Source organism: Macaca nemestrina, chromosome 6 (genome assembly GCF_043159975.1).
Source record: "Macaca nemestrina isolate mMacNem1 chromosome 6, mMacNem.hap1, whole genome shotgun sequence".
Lineage (NCBI taxonomy): Eukaryota > Metazoa > Chordata > Mammalia > Primates > Cercopithecidae > Macaca > Macaca nemestrina.
The window spans coordinates 63736695-63758999 of NC_092130.1; the positions used below are offsets into that span (position 1 = coordinate 63736695).

Genomic DNA, 22305 nt, shown 5'->3' on the forward strand with positions numbered 1-22305 from the left:
TTTGAAGCTCTCTAGGTGATTCCAGTGTGCAGTCAAGTTTGGAAAGCACTGGTTTATACTTACAGTTTTATATGTACTTTTGCATTTGGTTATGGATAGAGCAGCACGTACTGGTGGAGTGAGGCAAGAGAACATGCACACTCCTGTGGGTGCCACCTGCCTCCAAGGTTCAAGCTGGAGTCCAGTTTGGAATCCGAAACTGCTGTGTAGGCTGGGTGCAGTGGCTCATGCATGTAATCCCAACACTTTGGGAGACTGAGGCGGGTGGATCATTTGAGCCCAGGAGTTCAAGACCAGCCTGGGCAACATGATGAAATCCATCTCTACAAAAAATACAAAAATTAGCTGGGCACGGTGGCGCGTGCCTGTAGTCTCAGCTACTCGGGAGGCTGAGGCAGGAGAATTGCTTGAACCTGGGAGGTGGAGGTTGCAGTGAGCAGAGATTGCATCACTGCATTCCAACCTGGGCAACAGAGCAAGACCTTGTCTCAAAAAGAAAAGAAACTGCTGTCTCCCACCCCAGTAAAACCTTAAACCCCAAGAGAAAAAGCATAATGTGACCCACTCGGTGAGAAAAGCAACCTCAAAGTGGTCGAAATAGACTCGGCTCTGAGGCAAAGAAGAACCAAAAAAGGAGGAAGCATGCCTTTGCTCCTTTCTTAGCGCTTAGCTCAGTGTTGAATAAACGAATAAAAAGAGAAAAGAGGAGGCGGTCATGTGCAGCTCACCTCCCAGAAAGGGTACTGGGATGGGATGGAGGAAGCTTTCATTGATCACATCCCTGCACAGTGGGCACCTCTCCACATTGCCCTCCTCGCTCTCCCGATAAAGTCTTTTTTTCTCTCTAGTTTAGTCAATCTCCTGTCTTCTCTGGGAGCAGTCATTATGAGATGGTCTAAGATGACTGTCCCAGAGGAGGACACTCATTCAGCTTTTAAAATGTCAGGTGTCCTTTGGGGATGCTTCAAAAGCAGCATTTGGGCTTCCTTTGCCGTGGGAAGTGAACAGGAAGAAAGGCCAGTGAAGCCAGAGAACATGGGGGCAGCCCAGAAATCAACATGCAGATAGAGAAGGGGGGGAAGAAAAGATTCCCATCTGCGGTACTGGAATCCCACTTATAGAAAATAGAATAAAAAATATGAAGGTTATTTGCTTTGAGCCCATCTGATTCTTTTTGTTAGACTTCATTGCGTTCTCAATTTGAGTTTGCTACATTTTTATTTGAAAGCTAATAAATTAGGCAGCCATTCATATGGCACGCAGGCAGGTTTACAGTGCTGTGTAAACCACCAGCCGCCACATACATCCATCTGCGTCACAGATCAACTAGAATTATCACTACTGACACCACAATGCCTATAAATTCCCTCACCCGCATCCTGTACTCCAGAATATTACTATTGGCTGACCATACTGGGAAGAGATGGGATCCTGGGAAAAATCCTTTTTTCTTTCTAGTTTAGTGGGAACTGGCAGGTTATCAGTAGGTCTAAGCTCCAGGTTTGTCTCTAGAGACAAAGAGTTTAAAAAATAGTAACTAGTTTTATTTTGTTCTAAAAAAGAAACACATGCACAAGAAAAATATTGTCAATAAAACATAAAAGAGTACAACATAAAAAGTGAGTTTCTTACCCAAATCTGACCTCCTAGTCCTCCTCCCTCAGAGACACTGTTACTAGTTGCTTATGTATGAGAACTGCAATATTCACAACACTTTAAAAAATCAATCAGTCTTGGCTTGTATTTCAAGTTTCATTAACAAAAATAACCCCCTTTACAATCACTGGGGTACTCAATGCACTGATATTTAAAAATACCCAAAGCTATTTGGATCAAAATCAACAAATATTTAATAAGTACCTTCAATGTGCACAATGTTGCCTAAGCAAGCCATTTCTAGTGAGCATTTTACACATATATGTTTCATACTTTTTTTCTGGTGAATAATCAGCGAATCTAAAGTTATGTTAGTGGAAGGGCAGTCAGTCAATCTTTGTTTTAAATGTTTTTATCAGAAACAAAAATGATCCATTTCTTTCCCTAACCCCTCTAACGTCTCAGCCCTTCACACATTCTCTCATTTGAGCTCGGTTTTAAGCCGAGACATCTGGGTAGATGGTATGTTCTGGCCAGAGTACTCTCTCTCATACCTTCTCCAGATGGATTGGCTCAAGGATCTAATATTCCCAAAAGAAATAAAACGTCCCCCAAGTTGCTGTTGAGGAAGAGCTGCAGTGCTTTCTATTCTAAACACACAAGTGTTGTAGGATGAGAGACAGTCATGACAGAGCCAATGTCCCCACCCACAACTTGTCTGCAGAGGGGGAGACTTCCACAGTCTGTAGCCCACTGCAGGATACTAGACTGACTGCACAGCTGAGAGCCCCGTTACCCCTCAAATTCCAGCCAGCTACATCTGTATGTCTTCTTTCCTGCTGGCTGGCCCAGCTGTTCTGGTGTCAAAGTTATGAGTCACTGGGAAGGGCTTTGAGACAAGAGTAGAGTTAAACCATCTCCTGGGGTCTGTGTGTCATTGGCAAGCGAGCCTTAGTAACAAGCCAGTGCTTGACATTCCCAGGAAGGCCACACAACCAGAGCTTCACTTTGTGTTCCACACTCAAGACCTCTGGGCTTTGTAGAGTGAAAAAGAGGTAGAGCTGTATAGATGCTGGATGTCCTCACCCCTAGAGGCTTTCTGTCATTGCCCATGATGTTCATTAGGTTCTTGCTATCTGTCTCCTTGCAAATGCTTTTGGCTGTAGACCTATATCCTATACAATTTAGTCAAACTAGGAGACAAGGAATGAGGATTGCCCAAAGCCTGAGGACTTTCTTTTGGTCTTTTGATTCCAGGGACATTATTACAACAACAGAGCCCTGGGAGCAGCTGCCAGCAAGAGTTTGAGTCCACAGCAGGATCCTTCTGGACCATCTGTGGCTTCCTGCTCTGAACAGTACTTCCTCACTATGTGGGAGGAAAGACTTGTCAGAGGATCCAAGAACCATAGGCAGTCAGGTTCTCCATGGGGACCCTAAACGTTGTCTGGTCCAGCCCCGCAACCTATGTCTAAATTCCTGGAGAGTATTCCTTCTGCCCTAGCACTCATCTGGCCTCCCCATCCCCTTAGGTAGGCTAGTCCATGTGTGTGTTATGGGGCTGCTAGAAAATTCTTCCCTATTTTGAGCAGAAATTACCTTTACAGTTACTACCCATTGATCTTAGGTCTACCCTCACAACTGTCCTCTAGGTTTCTCTTCAGATATCTGAAAATGCCAGTCTCCGCCCCTTGCATCTCCCCTTTTCCTTCTTTTAGTACTGATTTTTCAGAAATTGTCCTGATATTCTTTTTTTAGAGCTTCATTCACTATTTAATGAATGTTTGTTGAGAGTGTACTGTACATTAGACTTTGTTCTTGAATGGGAGGGATACAGTGATTAATAAGACAAATTTACCCACACAGAGCTTACATTCTAGTGGAGGGGAGGAACAGACAAAAGCAAGTAATACTATAAATGTGAAAATATCAACTGGGAACAAATCCATTGCAGAAATGTAGAATAAAATGATGAAAAAAAAAAAAAAAGCATTGGGTTGCTTTGGGGGCTCAGGGAAGGCCTGTCTGAGGAAGTGACATTTTATGATCTTGGAAGAAAGATCATTCCAAGGTGAGAGAGCAGAAAGTCCATGAGGCAGGAATGAGAGCTTGTGCATTTGAGGAAAGCAAGGCACAGGGGTTGGAACAGAGTGGGAAATTGTGGAATGGAACATGATGGGGTCAACCAGTTGGGTGGTGCCTTTTGTGCCCAGAACAGAGGGTTTTAATTTTGTTGTTAATACATTAAGAAACCACTGGAAGGTTTTATGGAAGGGAGGACATAACATGATCTATGTTTCTAAAAGACCATTGGTTGCTGTGTGGAGATTAAATTGAAGGAGGGCCAAGTGGAAGTAGAAAGATTAAGTAGATAGCTATTGTCATAATGAGGCAGGAGCCGAGGTTAGGTTAGATTAAGAGGATTGTAGATAGAACGTAGGGAAGTGGGCAGATTTGGCATGTGCTTTGGAAATAGAATTCATACTTGGATATTATGTCTCTTGGTCCTCTTAACTCACAGTGTTTAATGTAAGTATGTATTATATGTATAGTGTGTGTGTGTGTGTGTGTGTGTGTATGCACACCATCGTTTTAGCCGCTTATGTATAGTCTGCAGTGGTCTGGAGACTCCCCAAGGGCAGAACCCATGGTTCAGACCATGCCCCCAATATCCGCACTGTTCCCGCACAGTGCCTTGCTTGCACGTATTAGAAACAGCCATTTCTAAAGTGACTGAATTCAATGAGTAAATGAACAAGTAAAGGAAAATTACTAACAAAAGCAATTTCTGGGTTTAATTGAACAGTGAAAGGAACATCCTTTCAATGCCTACACACTTGTACGATATTTTCTCACATCTCATATTCTTGCTTGTACCTCCCCAGACACTAAAAAGGTAACCTGTGATGTACAAAAGCAGTGTTCCTTTGGAATAGAGTTACTTTCAAAAAAGCTGGAAAAATTATTGATAATGACTCCTCAAATGTACCTTTTGTGTGAGAATGGAGGAGGTGTCCTTAGCTCCCTTACTTTCAAATCGTGGAGCCGTGTCCCAGCTTGGGGAATCTTGCAAGATTGGAGCTCCACACAGTACTTTGCTCTCCCCTCATTGAGGATTCTGGAGGACACTCAACCTTTCTTTCACGCCTTAGTGCTGCTGGAAAGAGCTGATTAAATAGATATGTGAAGAACACATCTGCCTATTCTTGCATAACACTTTAGAATGACTTTTTTTTTTTAACTCTTTGGAGAGATGAAGACTATATTAACCAAATATGAAAAATATTGTGTTTGAGAAGAAAATTATTCTGACTTGGTCTTTTAGTTATTCAAAGTGAACCTGGGGAATCTCCTCTTTGAAAGACGTTCATGTGTTATTCCTCTCCATGTGTTCCATAGCTGTGTCTTTTCCTTCTCACGGCTCAGACCTTGAAATCCTTACCAGTGAAAGCCCGGATGATGCAGGTGGACCTCTATGCTTCCCACTAACCAGGGCTAAGTAGCTTCTAGAGACGTTTATCCATTTTCCATGCCTCCATTTCCTCCCAAAGAAAGGCAAGCACCCACGGGCAGGGATCCTTGTGCTGTGCTAGAGTGACACACCTGGGCATGCCTGCAAGGCTGGGTGTGTGTCTCACACTCACTTTCTCTCTGATTTATCCCCTCTCTTTTGTCTGACCTCAGCACTTTAGTTTGGTTTCTTCTTGTCACACTCAAGCTTATTGGATAATTTCGCTTTTCCTCCTTATTCTGGTGTGGCAGAGATGGTAATTATAGTGATTGCTGTGCTATTAATTATGGGAATGGTGATTTTAAAATTTGATTTAGGGGTTAATTGGTGATATTCATGTGCTGTCTTCCCTCCTGATAATTGGATTGCAGTAATTAACCTCATATCCAAGTTATCTGCTATTAACCATTTGCCTCCATTTTATTTCAGACTTAAAATTGATTACATTGTTGTCTGACGCCCAATGGCCACTTTGGGAGAAAGAAAGGTGAGGGACAGCGAGTGGAGGGCACCTCAGAGAGGAATGGGAGAGAGTCTGTCTTCCTTTTCTACCACCCCTACCTGTTGTCCAAGATAACAGTTGTCCTCCCCAAATATTCCAGAAATCCAGATTCTTCATTTTATTATCTAATCCCTAAATTTCTGGGGTTATTTATCAAAAGAAAGTTACAGGTATTTGAAAATTAAAGGCAGGGACATGTAACAAAGCAGAGGGCAGATACTGCCCGCTGACAATTGCTTCCGATGCCAGGGATTGGAAAATGCCATGACCAGGCATTTCCATTGGGGAGAAAATGATTACAGGCTCTGACATCATGGAATCTCCTTTGGAGAAACCACCACCAACTGCACAAAAAGCCTGTGAAGTGCATCTATTTGCTACAGAGAGAGGAAGGAGTGCTGACTCCCTTGTAGTTGGCTATCAGATGGGAAGAAATGCAGCTCCCTCAGGTGGAGGGGTTGCTGAGCCTGGGGAGGCAGTCACTTCTGCGGCTTCTGGATGGTGTCACTTACTCATGAGAGGCTTTGAGACCTTGCTACCAAGATTACATCTGCTCTGGGAACATCACTTACTTTGTGGAAGTCTGTCCTTGTTGGTCCCTTGTCTGGAGAGGAGCCTGGAAAACTGTCATCATAAGCCCAGAACATAGGAAATGAAAAATAAGTAACTCAGTCAGCAATTCCTCATCTCTGCATTATTCTTGCAAGTATGATAGGACATACACTTTTAAAAATATGTGAAATCAGATTACTTTTTTTTTTAAATTCTGTGAGAATTTCACAACACACTGTGGGATAATTAAGATTCATTCTCGTTTTAGCAAAACCAGTGTTGAGAATTTACTCTCAAGGATTTCCTTTCTCCATCACTTTTTATCCTGTTTTTAATCTCTTCAAGAATGAAGGCATGTAGTTTCCCAATCTTTTTTTTTTTTTTTTTTTTTTGAAACCCTTGGGTCACATATGTTTCAGAATTTTAAGTTGTTTAGATTTTAGAAAAGTAACATGGGACACATACACCAGTGGAGTCTGGGCAATATCTAATAATCATACCTATTCATAATTTGCAGCAAAATGTATAAATATTCATTCTAAGAGGGATAAATACGGACTACAAATAGTCTCATGCCAACTCAAGCTTGTCACACAATGAGTAGAAAAAACATTTTGATTTTCAGGGTTTTTGTTTTTGTTTTGTTTGTAATTCCAGATAAGAAATTGTGTACCTGTACTCCCGAAATGAACTTGGCCTCATCCAGATCTAGAGAAACAGGGGATGGCAAATCGTATTTTTCTTTAAACTTAAGGAGCCTCAGGGCGGACTTCAAAAACAATGAACACCAAAGTGATTCCTCCAGATGCTGCCTCAGTATGCTCAACCACTTCCCAAAGAACAGAACTGCTCTGTTTGTGCGGTGACCCTGAAGTCACCTGTGTAAGGAGTCAAGTCATCAAGTGGTAGAGACATTCAAACAAACCCATAATTTCCTAGAATTTACATTCATTTGCTCTAAGGAAGCATATTTTCAGGATGTTTGGGAATAATTATTAATTCTGAAGGTAGGATTTCACATTAAAAGCATATGAACATTTTATGGGGTGGTACATCCTAGATTTGACTCTGGTTTGGGAAGAGGCACCTAGTGAATGGTCTTCTCTCCACCACAATGCGAACTGATAAACTGCCTTTGGAGAACACCTATGTTATTTTGCTAAGTATATCAAGCCAGGCTAATGAGTCACTTTTTACATGTAAAGTAAATGAGCAAAGCCAATAAAGATATTATTAATTTCAGAAAAAAACTGAAATATCTATCAAATTTAATAATAGGTTTAAATGTGTGGGTTTGCAATTTTCACCTAGCTCACTGAGACATAAAGCAGGCTTTTTATGGATAAATGAAATGAATTTCCCCAAAAATGTGGGAAAATTATGGAAATTCAAGATACAATTCTTCCATATCATATCTGTTCTCGATGTGTCTGGACATACATAGATAAACAGAGAATCCATTGTGTATACAGATACTTTACTGATAATAAGCACCAGTCAGCATAAATATCATGCTTGGTTATGGAGCAGATCCTGAAATGATATTATGCCTCTTTTTGTATAATCAGAAGCTTGTAATCAAATAGAAACTCTATTTTTGGCTTTCAGGGTTCTGGGAAAGCATCGGTGCTCATTGAAAGAGGCAGGAAATACAATGAGGACTGACATAGGCGACATAGGCAGCAAACACCAAAGGACCTGACGCCAACATTTTAGTTCAAGGAAATGTTTTCACTTTCTTCCTGATCGTGAGACTGTTTTACCAAAAATGTTAACAAACAACAAGAAAACAGTAAGGATTTATAGGGTTAGGTCAAAGTTTAAATCATCCGTGACTGATGACATTGTTATTTGGGGCTGTTATTCAGAGCTCAATGGAGAGACCTGCAGATTGTTATTAATTCTGTGGGAGCCACGTTTGAAGTTGACTTCCACTCTAAAAGTGGGCAAAGAACACATTCCTGCAGCCGTTTGAGCCTAAGCAATCCCAGGCAGACTGGAGATCAGGAGGGTTAGAGTTGTGACTGGGAGATTCTATTTCTATTAACTACACTGAGAGTAAACAGAGGAGAAATTATTAGGGAGAGTCGTCCTGTCAAAGTTCAGCAATTGCTTTATTTTAGTTTAAATCCTCTCAGGACTTTGACAAAGGTATGTGGAAAACTCTAGTTGCTAAATTATCTCTGGTTTGCTCCTTTAAAGTCACTCTCCAGATATCTTTTTACTGGCTAGGAAAAATGCTTGGATTCAGGCATATTATTTTTTGCAGTGTGCTTCATTTTTAATAAAATTACAAAGAAAAAGTTAGGGAGAGTAATGCAAAAATAACCCATATACTCAACACCTCAAGCAAATAAATACCAATACTCTGAGCTTATACTTCAGAGCTTCCCCCGCCCCTTCTTCTCTGTCATATTCTTAGAAAAAATAGTAATCAGACACAATCTTTATTCTCAGGTATAATATTTTAAACCAAACTTTCAGTTAAAGGAAAAAATCCATCCATTACTTTAGACAAATGTTTGAAATTCCTTAAGCAAAGAATGAAATAGTCTAATTTGATGTCTGCAAATCCAGTAAGCATGGAGTTGTCTGTTTTAACACCCTGCCTGGCCCTTCTACCTGAAATGTCTTGGCTCCCACCTGCCCCCTCCACAGTGAACAGTCATGCAACCCTCTAAGGCTTTCTCCAACCAGAAGCCTTTGCCAGTCATCCCACCTTACATACCTCTGCAACACCTTCACCTTCCAGGTGGTATTCTTGCCAACAGAGTAATAATTTCTTTTTGAAAGATTATTGTTATTTGTTTATGTGTTCTATTTTGGAACAATGAGCAAAAGCTATGGGGACCATCCACTGAATAGTGAGGTCCTGGGGGTGATGCAAGGGGAAGGGCCATTTCCATCTCTATCTCCATCCTCTTAACACAGAGCCTCCCAGTAGAAAACAGGGAGTTGGTAAGATGGGAATCAGACAATGGTAGTAATGAACATCAGGCAGCAAGCCAAGGAGAAATGAATGAATTCTGGCTTCCTTTCTGAAAGTAGCGTAAGGCAGGGAAAGAGCTCACTAAGAGGAGTCAGGAGTTCTCAGCTGCTGCTCATCTTTGCCACTTTTGAGCTGTCCTACATTTGGCAAGTGACCATTTTGGGCCTCAGTTTTCTTAACAGCAAATTATAGGAGGCATTTGTTTCTGCATCTGAAGCAGATGTTCAAGTTCAGCAATATTGTAAACAGTTTACACAAGTTTACAAGAAAAAAACAAACAACCCCATTAAAAAGTGGGTAAAGGACATGAACAGACACTTCTCAAAAGAAGACATACATGTGGCCAGCAATATGGAAAAAAACTCAGAATCACTGATCATTAGAGAAATGCAAATCAAAACCATAGTCAGATACCATCTCACACCAATTAGAATGGCTATTATTAAAAAGTAAAAAAAAAACAACAGATACTAGCGAGGTTGTGGAGAAAAAGGAACACTTTTTACACTGTTGGTGGGAGTGTAAATTAGTTCAACCATTGTGGAAGACAATGTAGTGATTCCTCAAAAACAGAGGGCAGAAATATCATTAGGCCCAGCAATCTCATTACTGGGTATATACCCAAAGGAATATAAATTGTTCTGATATAAAGACACATGCATGTACATGTTCATTGCATCACTGTTCACAATAGTAAAGACATGGACTCAACCTAATTGTCCATCAATTATAGACTGGATATAAAGAAAATGTGGTACATATACACCATGGAATACTAGGCAGCCATTAAAAGAAACAAGATCATGGCCTTTGCAGGGACATCAATGGAGCTGGAGGCCATTATCCTTAGCAAACTAACACAAGAACAGAAAACCAAATACTGCATGTTCTCACTTCTAAGTGGGAGCTAAATGATGAGAACACATGGACACATGGGGAAGAACAGCACATACTGAGGCCTGTCAGAGGGCAGGGCATGGAAGGAGGGAGAGCATCAGGAAGAATAGCTAGTGGATGCTGGGCTTAATACTTGGGTGATGGGATGATCTGTGCAGCAAACCACCATGGCACACACTTACCTATGTAACAAACCTGAGCATCCTGCACACGTACCCTGAATTCAAAATAAAAGTTGGAAATTAAAAAAAAAAAAAACGAAAATCAAGAGGAAGGTTTGGGAATGAAGGTAATGATTACAGTCTGGGGACATATCGTGTGAGTTTTACAAGTAAGCCATACATCTAAGTAGAATTTTTCAGAGGAATTATACAAAATCAGGTCTAGAATTCTAAAACTAAAGGTTTAGATTAAGAGTTAAAAATTAGGTGCCTTGCCAGGTGTGGTGGCTCATGCCTGTAATCCTAGCACTTTGGGAGGCCGAGGTGGGCAGATCACCTGAGGTCAGGAGTTCGAGACCAGCCTGATCAACATGGAGAAACCCCGTCTCTACTAAAAATACAAACTTAGCTGGGCATGGTGGTGCATGCCTATAATCCCAGCTACTTGGGAGGCTGAAGCAGGAGAATCACTTGAACCCATGAGGAGGAGGTTGCAGTGAGCCAAGATCGCACCATTGCATTCCAGCCTGGGCAACAAGAGTGAAATTTCCATCTCAAAAAAAAAGCTGCCTTTATAGTGGATACCCCCATTTACCGTGATATGATTAGTATGCATTGCATGTCTGTATCAAAACATCTCATGTACCACATAAATATATACACCTACCATGGACCCACAAAAATTACAAATAAAATTCAAAAAAAGGTAGCCACCTTTAAGCCAACAACAAACCAACAAAGAACGTTTACAAAGATGGAGACAGCAAAAAGCTAGGGCATGCCATAAGTAAGCCTGGTTAAGACTGTTGCAGATTTCTGAGATGAAGATAGTTTGCCACAATACTTTCAGGCCTACTAAGGTCATGACTAGAGCCCAGTGGGCCAAGAGACTGTATCTGAAACATCCAATAAAGTGCAATAAATGTGCAATAAACATCCAAGTAAAGTGCATTGGCTCGGGGCTGTGTGTTTGGGGTGGGGGGTGGTGGGTAGAGAGAAAGAAAACTGGCATAGCAAAGAATCAACGGAAAGGCAAGACTTGCCTTCTCCCTCAAAAGATAATAGGTATACAACCAACCTTTATTTTTCGAAAAGATATTTTTTTCTAGAAGTACTTACGAATTCACAGTTTTTCTATGCTTTTGTGATAGTGGTTTCAGATCTAAAATGGAACATCTATTACACCCAGTCGATATTTATTATTATCTTCCATTGAATGCCATCATCACTCTCCAAAATGTGTTGAAGTTAGGTCTGTGGCATTTCCCTTTCCTCCAAAATGGGTGTTTTATGTCTCTGTTAATGGCTGAGAGGAGGAGGAAAGAAAGACCGGATGGTTTATTAAGAGGCTGGAGCTATTTTTCTCATTTGCCCGAACCTTATATCTTAATGCAAATATCACTGAACAGGTGGCCCTCATGGTTCCCGCAAACTGGGTACAGTAAAGGTTTCAAACAGGATCAATGGGCCCGGGTTGTTTCTAATTACAATGGGATGTGTTCTTTGACCCAGCTCTGCATCCTGTGGATAGCAGCACCCTCCTAATGCTGCAGTCCTTGAAACAGAGCTGTCCAGGTCAGTGAAGGATACCTACTATTTAAACACTCATTACTTCTTTAAATTTTCCTCTGGTGCAAGAATGATCAGCAGTTCCAGTCTCTGTGAAGCAGGTTTCCAGCTGGATGTTCAACACAAACACCTGCTTTCCCATCTCTCTCTGGACAGAGGTTCCTTATTGACTTGAGATATGTCCACATCTGTTTATCCTATCAGCTACTGAAGCAGGCAACTTTGTTCTTACCCTTTGCAACTGACACTGTTCTCCATGATGTGTTGATGTTAAAACATCACGGTTGAGGGAGGCTGCAAGCAGGCAAGTGGTTCCACTTAACACAGTGTTGTTCGTGAGAGAATCAATTTCTCCTAAAACTGGTTGAGAAGCATTTGCATCTTTCTATCACCTTAAGACTGCAATCACAGGGCCATAAAGTGGAATAAGGCTTTGCATGCCTACATGTTTGGGAGCAACTGTGTACTCCCTTTATAGATTTTTATTACTGAAGCCATTAGGGACTTTCAGCCATTTCGTCCACATAAGCTTAGATGCATCAGCCTATATATGATCTTAAGTGCAGTTTCCATTTACGCCGGCACCTTTCTCTTTCCAATCTTTCTTCTGTTCCTTTTTCTTTAATGCCCTGGGAAGGACATAAACTTTGGCATTCTACGGACCTGGCTTTGCGTTTTGTCTTTACCCTTTGACTACTGTGCTGTAAATACAGTTGGTCCTTTCTATCCATGGGTTCCACAGCAGTGGATTCAACCAACCGCTGATAGAAAATATATATATATTTTTAAATTGCATCTGTACTGGACATCTACAGACTTCTTTTTCTTGTCGCTTTTCCCTAAGCAATACAGTGAAACAACGATTTACATAGCATTTACATTGTATTATGTATTATAAATAATCTAGAGATGATTTAAAGTATACAGGAGGATGTGCATAGGTTACATGCAAAAAACTATACCATTTTATTCAAGGGACTTGAGTATCCCCAGATTTTGGAATCTTTGGGGAGGTCCTGGGACCAATCTCCCACAGATACTGAAGGACAACTGTATTTACTATGTGCTGCCTAGACATGTTGCTTCACCTCCCTGAATCGCAGTTTACTCTTGTGTTTACAACAGAGATAATAAGGCCTTTCTCTCTGGGTTGCTGTGATGTTTCAATAAAGTAATAGGCATGTGTACCTTGCACACAGAAGATACTCAGTAAACCCCCAGTTTCACCCAGTCCTTTCTTTATTTTCCACATCATTGTGTTTCTTTGCATTACTGTGAATGCCATGATTTACATTTTTTAAAAACCACACAATGTTTGTGGGACTCCCAAGACAGACTCTCCAGCCTCTCCAAGTGCCCATCTCCAGAGATAAGAAGCTCAGTGACTTGAAGTGGGTTGGGGGAGAGAAGGAGGGAGGGAGAGAAGGGGACTTCTCCTCCCACTGAAGCACTAGAACGCTAGAAGCTAATCTAGGACCTCTCCGAGAATTTTGTAAGGAAGTCCAAGAAAAGCTATTAAAAAGTAATTTTTAGTATCTTAGCTGAAGAATAAACAAACATTTATTGAGGACTATGGAGAGTCTCCAAGACACTGTATTACCCATATAAAGAAGGGGAAACTGAGGCTCAAGGAGCTTAAGCATCTTGCCAGAGGTCCCAGCTAGTAAGGGGGAAAAGGGGTTTCAAAACCCAGGTTTCACCCTCTGCTCTCTTCTGCTCTCCTATGTTATTGCAATAGTTTGATTTCATGTAGGAGCTTTTAAATCAATTTCAATTTAGACTTTTGGAGGCAGTCACACTGTACAGACAAAGATGATGAGGTCCAAAAACTTGAGTTAATAAAAATGAAAATTTTAGATTTAGTGTAAAACTCAACTGAAGTCTAAATAAGACTAAATGGTAACAACAGTGTTCTCTGTGGTCAGATTAGAACTGCTTATCTACCTGAACTGTGTCCTGAAGTTGAGACTAGGCAGTATAGCAGGCTGGGATTTCTTTGTTCTTGCTTGATGAACTTTTCACCACTTTTCATGATGTGCCTATTGCAGTCCAGTGAGAGCTACATCGAAGAGAGTTCGTTCTACCCCTCATGCTTGCCACAAACGGTACCACACATTGACATGCTGATTATCCCGAGAGTTTCCAAACCACATGCTGCTTAGGAGCAACCAGGAAAGAGTGTAGAGGAAAAAATGAGCCCCATTCCCCTGTTTGTTTTGGAAAGGTCACTTGCCCTGCTGCAGAGAACTTTTTCTGCCTGCCCTCCTTGGTGATCTGAGAGTGGCTGACACAACAAGAGCCCAGCTACATTTCCAGTGCCCTTTAGGACAAAGAGGAAAGGTGTGTGGAGGTCCAGCACCTCACCCTGCCTCAGCCTGGGCCACCTTATTCCCCCTGCTGCCCCTACCTCATCTCTCCAGGTGATGTTCCTGGCCTTGGAATGTGTTACAACGTGACCCAGAGGCAGGCCACTCCCTGTACCATCCTTCCTAATCGCGCTGTCTCTCTCTCTCTTACACACACACACACACACACACACACACACACACACACACACCCCGAGAGACACCCTTCTTCACTGAGGCAGAATCACTTAGAACAGTGCAATCACAGAGCCAGAGGAATCTTATAGACCAATACATTTCATATCCTTTCCTTTTACGGGTGAGGAAACTAGGAGCTAGGGAGGCTAACTTGCCCAGGGTCAACGCTATTAATGTGCCCTTCCTTCTGTTAATGACAGCAGGAATTGTTGGTTATCTTTAGCACTTCATATATTAGAAAATGAGCTTTTTAAAAGAATTACTGAAACATGGTAGTAAGTGACTTTCCTCATGGAAAAATAGTGCCACTATTATCATTTCCTCTTTATTTCAAGCCCACACTTGGAGTTGTTAAGAGCATTTTGTATTTGCAAGTTTTCAGAGATATTATTTTTCACATCACTATCCCTTATTATTAAAATGTTCCCTGTGTGCCAACATTCTGGAAGATGCTGCCACGTGTACCAAATCGGACACAAATTGTATTCGCACAGTCAAGCCTCCATGCAGTTTGATGCAGCGAGCATTTATGCATCGTTTGCTGCAGCTGAACATGTAGACAGTTTGTGGGGCAGCCCAACCAGGTCTCTAAAACAAGCAATGTTCATTAATTTGTGTGTATAGACAGTGGGTTCCACATGGTCCACTTGCTAAGGCTGCTCAGCCACTTGCAGATGATGGACAAGAGAAACAGAATATCTCATGCAGCAGCGTTGATGTCCTGTACCTGGGTAGCATAAAGGTTCCCTCTGAGCCTTCAAGAGCAGGCAGATGAGGTTAATGGGTAAGAAAGGCCTCCTAAGAGAGTGGGAAGGGGTGGGAATGTTTCCAACTGCAGAGAGTCCTATTTGGGACAGCCAATGCTCAACTCCAGAGTTTTGTCAGGTGGACTTGGACTAGCAAAGCCCGACCTCTGATTTTTTTAAAGAAGTCAGAAATCTGGAGTTGTTTATTAAATCTCCTCTATTTTTCCCTCAGTGTTGCTAATTTAGGTTTTTTCTTCTCTGTGAGTCAGTTTCTGCCAGGTACTACAAGTTTGTGAGCCCCCATAGAATTTTCCAGCGCAGAATTTGGAGGATAGTTGGGCAGAGGATTAGCACTAGTGTCAGGGGTTAGCCTGAGTAGTACTCTGGCTGGGTCCGCTTGTCATGGCTTCCCAGTCCTTGTGGCTTATTAAACTGACTCATTAGAAGTAAGATGTGGCAATTGATGGACTCATTCTCTGACTTTGTAATCATTTCCAGCTCCACTGCCATCCCTTTGGCTTCACGCTTGGCTGACACAATGACCCGCTGTACATCAAGGGTGTGGGAGGTAGGGGTGTGCATAAATGGAAGCTCTAGTAATTGAAAAGAATGTATTATTTAAAAAAAAATTATCAGCATGAATGCATTCACAGGGTTTTCAGACAGTCCTTCTTTTGGTCTCCTTTGTTTCGTCTTCAATCTGGAATACCTGAAAGCTAGTTTCCTGGCCAATTAGCATTCTGCATGGTTCATTTGGCTCATGGCAACCAATAATCACAACACCATTTGTACATCACAGTTCTGTGATCCAATTTGGGCTTAAGAACTGTAGGGAAAAATTATTGTGAAAAAAATTTTTGTTTGGGTGTAGATAGTCAATACAAATTAATTTCAGATGAACCTAAATAGACCTGATAAATTCACTAAGCAGATGCTATTAAAATGAAGAATGTTCTTAAGGTTTTCTGTGAATTTGGGGGTTTGGGGCAAATTAGGATTATAACTTTGTAGTAGTGGTATGTTTTACAAAGGCCATTTCACTTCAGGCTAAGAAGAGTGAAAGGCTGAGACAAGTAGATGGAAAATTGAGATATAATAGGCTTACTTATGAAGTAAATGCTTTTATTTAGAATCCTTATATTGACAGTCCTCCTTTATCTAATTTTCTGAATAGCTGCTTAAGTCTAAGTTATATTTAGCCTATATAAGCACAGTCACAGACAGGGAAATCGACAAATGTTTGCAGATACCTATAAATATGCTGCATGTGGGTAGCACTTTTCAGAGTTTTGAAAGTGACTTAAACAGCCTCTTAAATTGCAGCAACACAGCTCACTCGAGGTTTATAAACTCAGTGTTAAGTTCTTGTTTTTGTTCTCCTGGGCTGGTGTAAGTCTGTATTGCGTGATCTTAGGAAACAGACCTAAGCCTGTTATTCTTTGGATGAGAAATGACAATGTTATGGAATTGGGATCCCTCCGCAAAGTAATCATTTCAACAAGAAAATTTATTGTCTACATATTTACAAGGGTTAGGGCCCAAAATGGAGTAGAAAGGGAATAATACATCAAAACTTCAACTGAAGAAAATTTTCAAGTGTTCACGTGGACTGACCGAGATGAACCAATACTTCCAGAGCACTTTCACCGGTATGATGTACATGTTAACTACCTGATGATATAATGATAGAAGGACATATAAAACAGCTATTTTTCCTGGCAGAGAGCCCTGCTGTAAACCTGGAGATATTTAAATGACATATCTCAGCCATGATGCTGACTGCAGGGATACCAAGAATAGCCATTGACTTGCATAATAGATTTCTTCTGCATGCATTGCTCTTCCTGCCAGCTTCTGGGGTTGACAATTTCACATTTGACACATGCAATCTTAAGATGGAAAAAATTAAAATTGGGGGATATAATAAAGTAGCAGGACATTGTCTCGTTAGCTTGTAGGACATTTGTACCAAGATGAATGCAGTTGTTGAAGGATGGAGACTCATTTGTCATGTCAAGAAAAATTAAGCCTTCAAAGCATACATACATCTCTAAACATTTCTAAAGGAATGAGAATCAGACTTCTGAGTTTCCTCTTTTCTTCCATTATATGCTACAAATTCTCTGAGGCAATATGCTTCTGTATAATACTATTCTTGAGCTCCTGGTAAAAGTTGCCAGTTCTCCCTGCCCCCGCCCCCTCCCGCCAGATGCTTTCTCTCCTAAAATCTAACAGCTGACTGGTGTCTTGTTTATGTTTTACTTACTTTTGTGATTTACTTCTCCCCTTTAATACTGTACTGAACAGGAGCCATGAGAAGCAAATCGGGGCACTTCAGAGCTTCTTTCCTTTGAGTTCAGATTCTCTAGGATAGGAAGAACTGGCAAATAAATGAATGAATAGACTCTTGCTTTTCACCTGTCTAATAAATACATGTTTATGTCTCTTCATAATGGTTCACCCTTATGAACAAGTAATCATTTAAAGTTTAATTTTAATCTACACATCAGAGATGGAGATATGGAAGTGTTTAGGCTTTTCTCTCAATCTCTCTCCCTCTTTGATTTTCAAGATAAAGCAAATTAATTAATGTGCACTTTTCAATTGAAGAAATGCTTAAGACCCAGCTGTGTCTGTGAAATTATAAGTTACAGTGCAACACTTAGGACGGATTAATACTTTTTTGGCATGAAGAGAAGAGACATAGGTATGTAATCAAAATGGTGTTCCAAAAAGCGTTAAGTTAGCAGTTTGTTTGCCAAATTAACTTTCAAAGACATCTAGGTTACTAAGTTTGACATTTCTACACACAAATCTTAAATGATTGATGGATTACTGTAAAATAGCTTTGTTCAAAAAAGATAATCTTTGGCAGGCTACTTCAAAGAGTTTACTGCTCTGGAAAGATGAAAAGATATCCTCATTTTACATTAATTTTCATGATAGATCAATGCTTATTTGCAATATGCCTGAGAATTAAGTGACATTTACCGTATTATGAGTCTTTTTTTTTTTTTCACTGTATCCAGCAGTCCCACATGGGATTGTTTTTATTTCCAAGATTTAGGAGAATTTTTCTGCACATAAAGAGCTTCATCAAGAAAATACAGATGGGTAGAACAGTATATCTGACATTTTTATTCACTACTATTTCACTGCAAGGAAGTATTGAGACTAAAATATACAGAGATACGACTTTTTAAATCAACAATACCGTTTCAGAATGCGGTTTCAGATTCTCCTTGTGGTAATCTTTAGAGTGTGAAAGGATCTACCTACTTCTCTTTAAATATAGATTGTGTGATTTTATTTATTTATGTCTAAGTCACTGTAGAATGACATACGTCAGGGGTGAATATCTCAATTAAGGGGTCAAGCAGGTAATGGAAATTAGTAAAGAGGACGAGTTATAGATGTGTGTATGTGTGTGCGTGTGCATGTCTGTACCTGTGTTGGAAGTGGAGGCGTGGTGCCTAAGGAAACTGTCATTTAGGGCAGTACGGCAGGTATTTTGATTTTTACAAAGAAATTGAAAAATCTAGATTAATATCAGAAATCTCCTATTTTTCGATATTGGCAATCACCTCAAATTTCTGAGTGATTTTGAATGCAGAGTTTCATGATTGTGCAAGAGCCATCTATAAAAGCCTAAAGATGGCTCAGGTAAAGGGACTAAAGCTCTTTGTCCCATATTGGAGAAACTTTGCAAAAGGGCTCAGATGCATGGGGAAAGAGGTGGCAGTAGGTAACGGGTACAAGTTCCAAACACAAAAATCAGCGAATTCACCATGTAGAAGATATAAAGCAGAAGCTTTTTTTTTCTCTTGAATTTATCTTTAAGGGTATTTCATTTTATGGCATTGAACAAAGCTGACTTGGAAAAAAAAAATCTGTTCTTCACTTTTTGGCAGGGTGAAGTAGAGAAATAAAGTCTCCCCGCTGAACTACTATGAGGTCAGAAGCCTTGCTGCTATATTTCACACTGCTACACTTTGCTGGGGCTGGTTTCCCAGAAGATTCTGAGCCAATCAGTATTTCGCATGGCAACTGTAAGTACCCATGGTCTCACTCACTGTCTCCCTTTGAGAACATTTTAGCCTGAATCAGCCTAGCAAAAAATAAAAACGAAAAATGAAATAGAAAGGTGACTTCTTAGTCCTCTGTACATGGCAAAGGTGGATAATTCAAGTCTAGTCAAATTGATAGGATGACTTTTCTATAACTCCATCAGATGTTGTTGTGGGGACATGTGTGAGGATTTGAAACGTCCCTTGGAACCCTGATGAAGTCTCAGTTACTACATGGATGCCATGGTGTTCATGTCTTAAAATCAACTCTGTGGGAGAATATCACTATGATCTGGGTATTGGCAGTGTTATATTACTCACCTTTACATACACTTCATATATAGGGATTGTTGCAAAATATGAACAAAAAACAATGACCATTTTGGAGTACTTCAGAGAAAATTATTATTTTTTTGAACTTAGAAGTTACATGGTTAATATACTTGGGTAAAGAGTAATTTTGAATTTATAGAGGACCCATTTTAACTGTTTATAACTTTCCTTTGGTCTCTGCTTCATTGTCAGGAGTAGATACTGACATGATTAAGAATTCAGTTGTCTCCTCAAAAGAGGAGAGTCCTGCCTATGTGTTGCATGGAACATTCAATTTACCACTTTTTTTCATGCCCTTCAAAAGACTTAAGTATTTTATTACAATAAAAATGTAAGAGAGCATTTTTTTCTAAATATCTCTTTTCATAGTAATCACCCCAAAACAAACACTGAGTGAGCCATAGAAAGGTGTCTAACATTAATAAGGAATACTAAAGAGATCCAAATATGCCCAGTGTTCAGCTGTTCTTTCTGGGTTGGAAGAAAATGAAGTAGCAAAACTGACACGCAAAACAATTAGAGAGTCCAAAGTCAAAGGGCATTATTAAGAACAAATGTGTAGTTTAAGATCATCACTCCTGAAATGGCAGAGTCCACCTAACTCAAGGTTCTAAACTTAATAAACATTTATTTATTTCCATTTGAGGTAAGATTTCTGTCTTGAATGCCTGAGTATAGAAGGGACTCCAGGGCCAGGAGTGGTGGCTCATGCCTGTAATCCCAGCACTTTGGGAGGCCGAGGTGGGCGGATCATGAGGTCAGGAGATGGAGAACATCCTGGCCAACATGGTGAAACCCTGTCTCTACTAAAATACGAAAAAAAAAAATTAGCTGGGCATGGTGGTGCGTGCCTTTAGTCCCAGCTACTCAGGAGGCTGAGGCAGCAGAATCGCTTGAACCCGGGAGGTGGAGATTATAGTGAGCCGAGATCACACCACTGCACTCCAGCCTGGTGACAGAGCGAGACTCCGTCTCAAAAAAAAAAAAAGAAGGGACTCCAGCCCAAATGGATTGCTATCAACCACCCCTCTGTGGTCACTCAAATCCATGATCTTGGAGACATTTGAATTGTTTTAGCAATCTCCTTGATGAATGGGTACATGAAATTTCAAAGCAGTGGAAGGGAAAGCACAAGATTGTCTTATACCAAGCTCTCTTGTGAATAAAATATAGTAAGACTCCTGATAAGATACCCATTGTGAGTAATGGTCAGATACTACAAGGGTGTAAAGTGAGGGTCTGAGCATAAATCTGTGAATGGTTCTAGTCATTATTTACACCCCCACTCCTCTCCAGAAAACAAGTGCCTTTTAAATGTGGCTCATCTTTCTTTCCTCCTGAGTTTCTCTGGAGGCTCACCAGTGCTCTCAAGATTGTAAGTGTAAAGGCAGAGATGTTGAGATGTAGGTATTTTTAAAGGTCAGATCTGAATCCAAATTGTCCACTCTCAGCCAAAGAGAACTATAGGAAAAGAGAAGTATGCTCATTGACTCACCAAGTCAGGGAAAATTTCAGATCACCTGACTGGCTACACTCAGTTTGACCCTGTCCTGTCAAAGCCCACATTTCTGTGAAATTGTTAGCCAATTGCTTAACTCAAGAGTGAACTTCCCACAGTTCCTAGAATGCCAACCAACCTCGCAGGGCTGCCTTCAATAGTGGATTATTCCAACTGGACGCCTGTGGAGACTGTATTTTTCTTCTGGCTCCTAGACAAGGGCTCTGGCCTCCAGACCACATTGCATTTGTGCTGATTGATGGGAAGGCTGCTTTGAAATAGTTTTGTCCCGAGACAAGATCTTTGGCAGACTGCCCCCTCAGGCTTAGCTCTACAGAAGATGAAAAGAAAACTGTGGAAGAAAAGAGCACCTTCATGCAAAGCGTTCACTAGCAAGTTGAGCCCTGAGAAAGAGAGACAAATCAAAAATTGTGACACTTAGAAATATCAATCCAGTCTTATTATCATCTAGAAATGAAACTAACTTGATGCACCTTAAAGAGCACTCTTCTATCATATTTTCTAAAATAACAGACTCATATGGAAATGGAAAATGGTGGCATGGTCTGACTTAAACACGGCTTTCTTTTGTAGCCTGTTTCCCTCCCTTCCCTACCCTGTCAATTCCTGGCTTGATTTGTTTCTCCTTTCTTGCCCCATCTCCTCTTTTCACAGATACAAAACAGTATCCGGTGTTTGTGGGCCACAAGCCAGGACGGAACACCACACAGAGGCACAGGCTGGACATCCAGATGATTATGATCATGAACGGAACCCTCTACATTGCTGCTAGGTACGGGGCCCTTTCCCCTTGTCTGCCTTCAGCGTGTCCAAAAGCCCAAGGTCCTAAATTTACCAGCTCTGCATTATTTTTGAGATCTTGAGGTTTCTAAATAGAGTGTTATTTAATTTAAAGGCTCCTGTAATTTGTCAAGCAATCATTATTTCAAAACTATGTCTGTTTAACCCTATGTGGATTTCAATAGAAATAATAGCATATTTGGGCACTTACACTCAAATAATCCACTGTTTATCTTGAATATATATGCAAATATTTATTCAAGCACCCATTAGAATGCTCTGCTCCTCAATACTTTGTTTGTTTGTTTGAGATGGAGTTTTCGCTTTCGTTGCCCAGGCTGGAGTGCAATGGCACAATCTCAGCTCACCGAAACCTCCCTCTTGTGAGTTCAAGCAATTCTTTTGCCTCAGCCTCCCAAGTAGCTGGAATAACAGGCATGCACCATCACGCCCGGCTAATTTGGTATTTTTAGTAGAGACAGGGTTTCACTATGTTGGTCAGGCTGGTCTTGAACTGCTGACCTCAGGTGATTCACCCAG

At 40.7% G+C, this 22305-nt stretch overlaps 1 protein-coding gene and 1 long non-coding RNA gene across 6 annotated transcripts in view; one reads left to right on the plus strand and one right to left on the minus strand.

The window, feature by feature from the left end:
• Positions 1-21641, minus strand: part of LOC105500009 (uncharacterized) — a 49999-nt gene extending 28358 nt beyond the window's left edge. The window contains exons 1-4 of the long non-coding RNA XR_003013823.2: positions 21104-21641; positions 17333-17446; positions 11328-11514; positions 6182-6233 (exon numbers count right to left, since the gene is read on the minus strand). This is a non-coding gene — a long non-coding RNA (uncharacterized lncRNA). The remainder of the gene's footprint in view (positions 1-6181; positions 6234-11327; positions 11515-17332; positions 17447-21103) is intronic.
• The window catches only part of LOC105500010 (semaphorin 6A), a 133040-nt gene that overhangs the window by 50627 nt on the left and 60108 nt on the right, over positions 1-22305 (plus strand). For all 5 annotated transcript variants that reach the window (XM_011772914.3, XM_011772916.3, XM_011772917.3 and 2 more), the window contains 2 exons: positions 18978-19115; positions 21640-21757. In XM_011772914.3, coding sequence (XP_011771216.1) covers positions 19016-19115; positions 21640-21757 — 218 coding nt within the window. In that variant the 5' untranslated portion in view covers positions 18978-19015. The remainder of the gene's footprint in view (positions 1-18977; positions 19116-21639; positions 21758-22305) is intronic.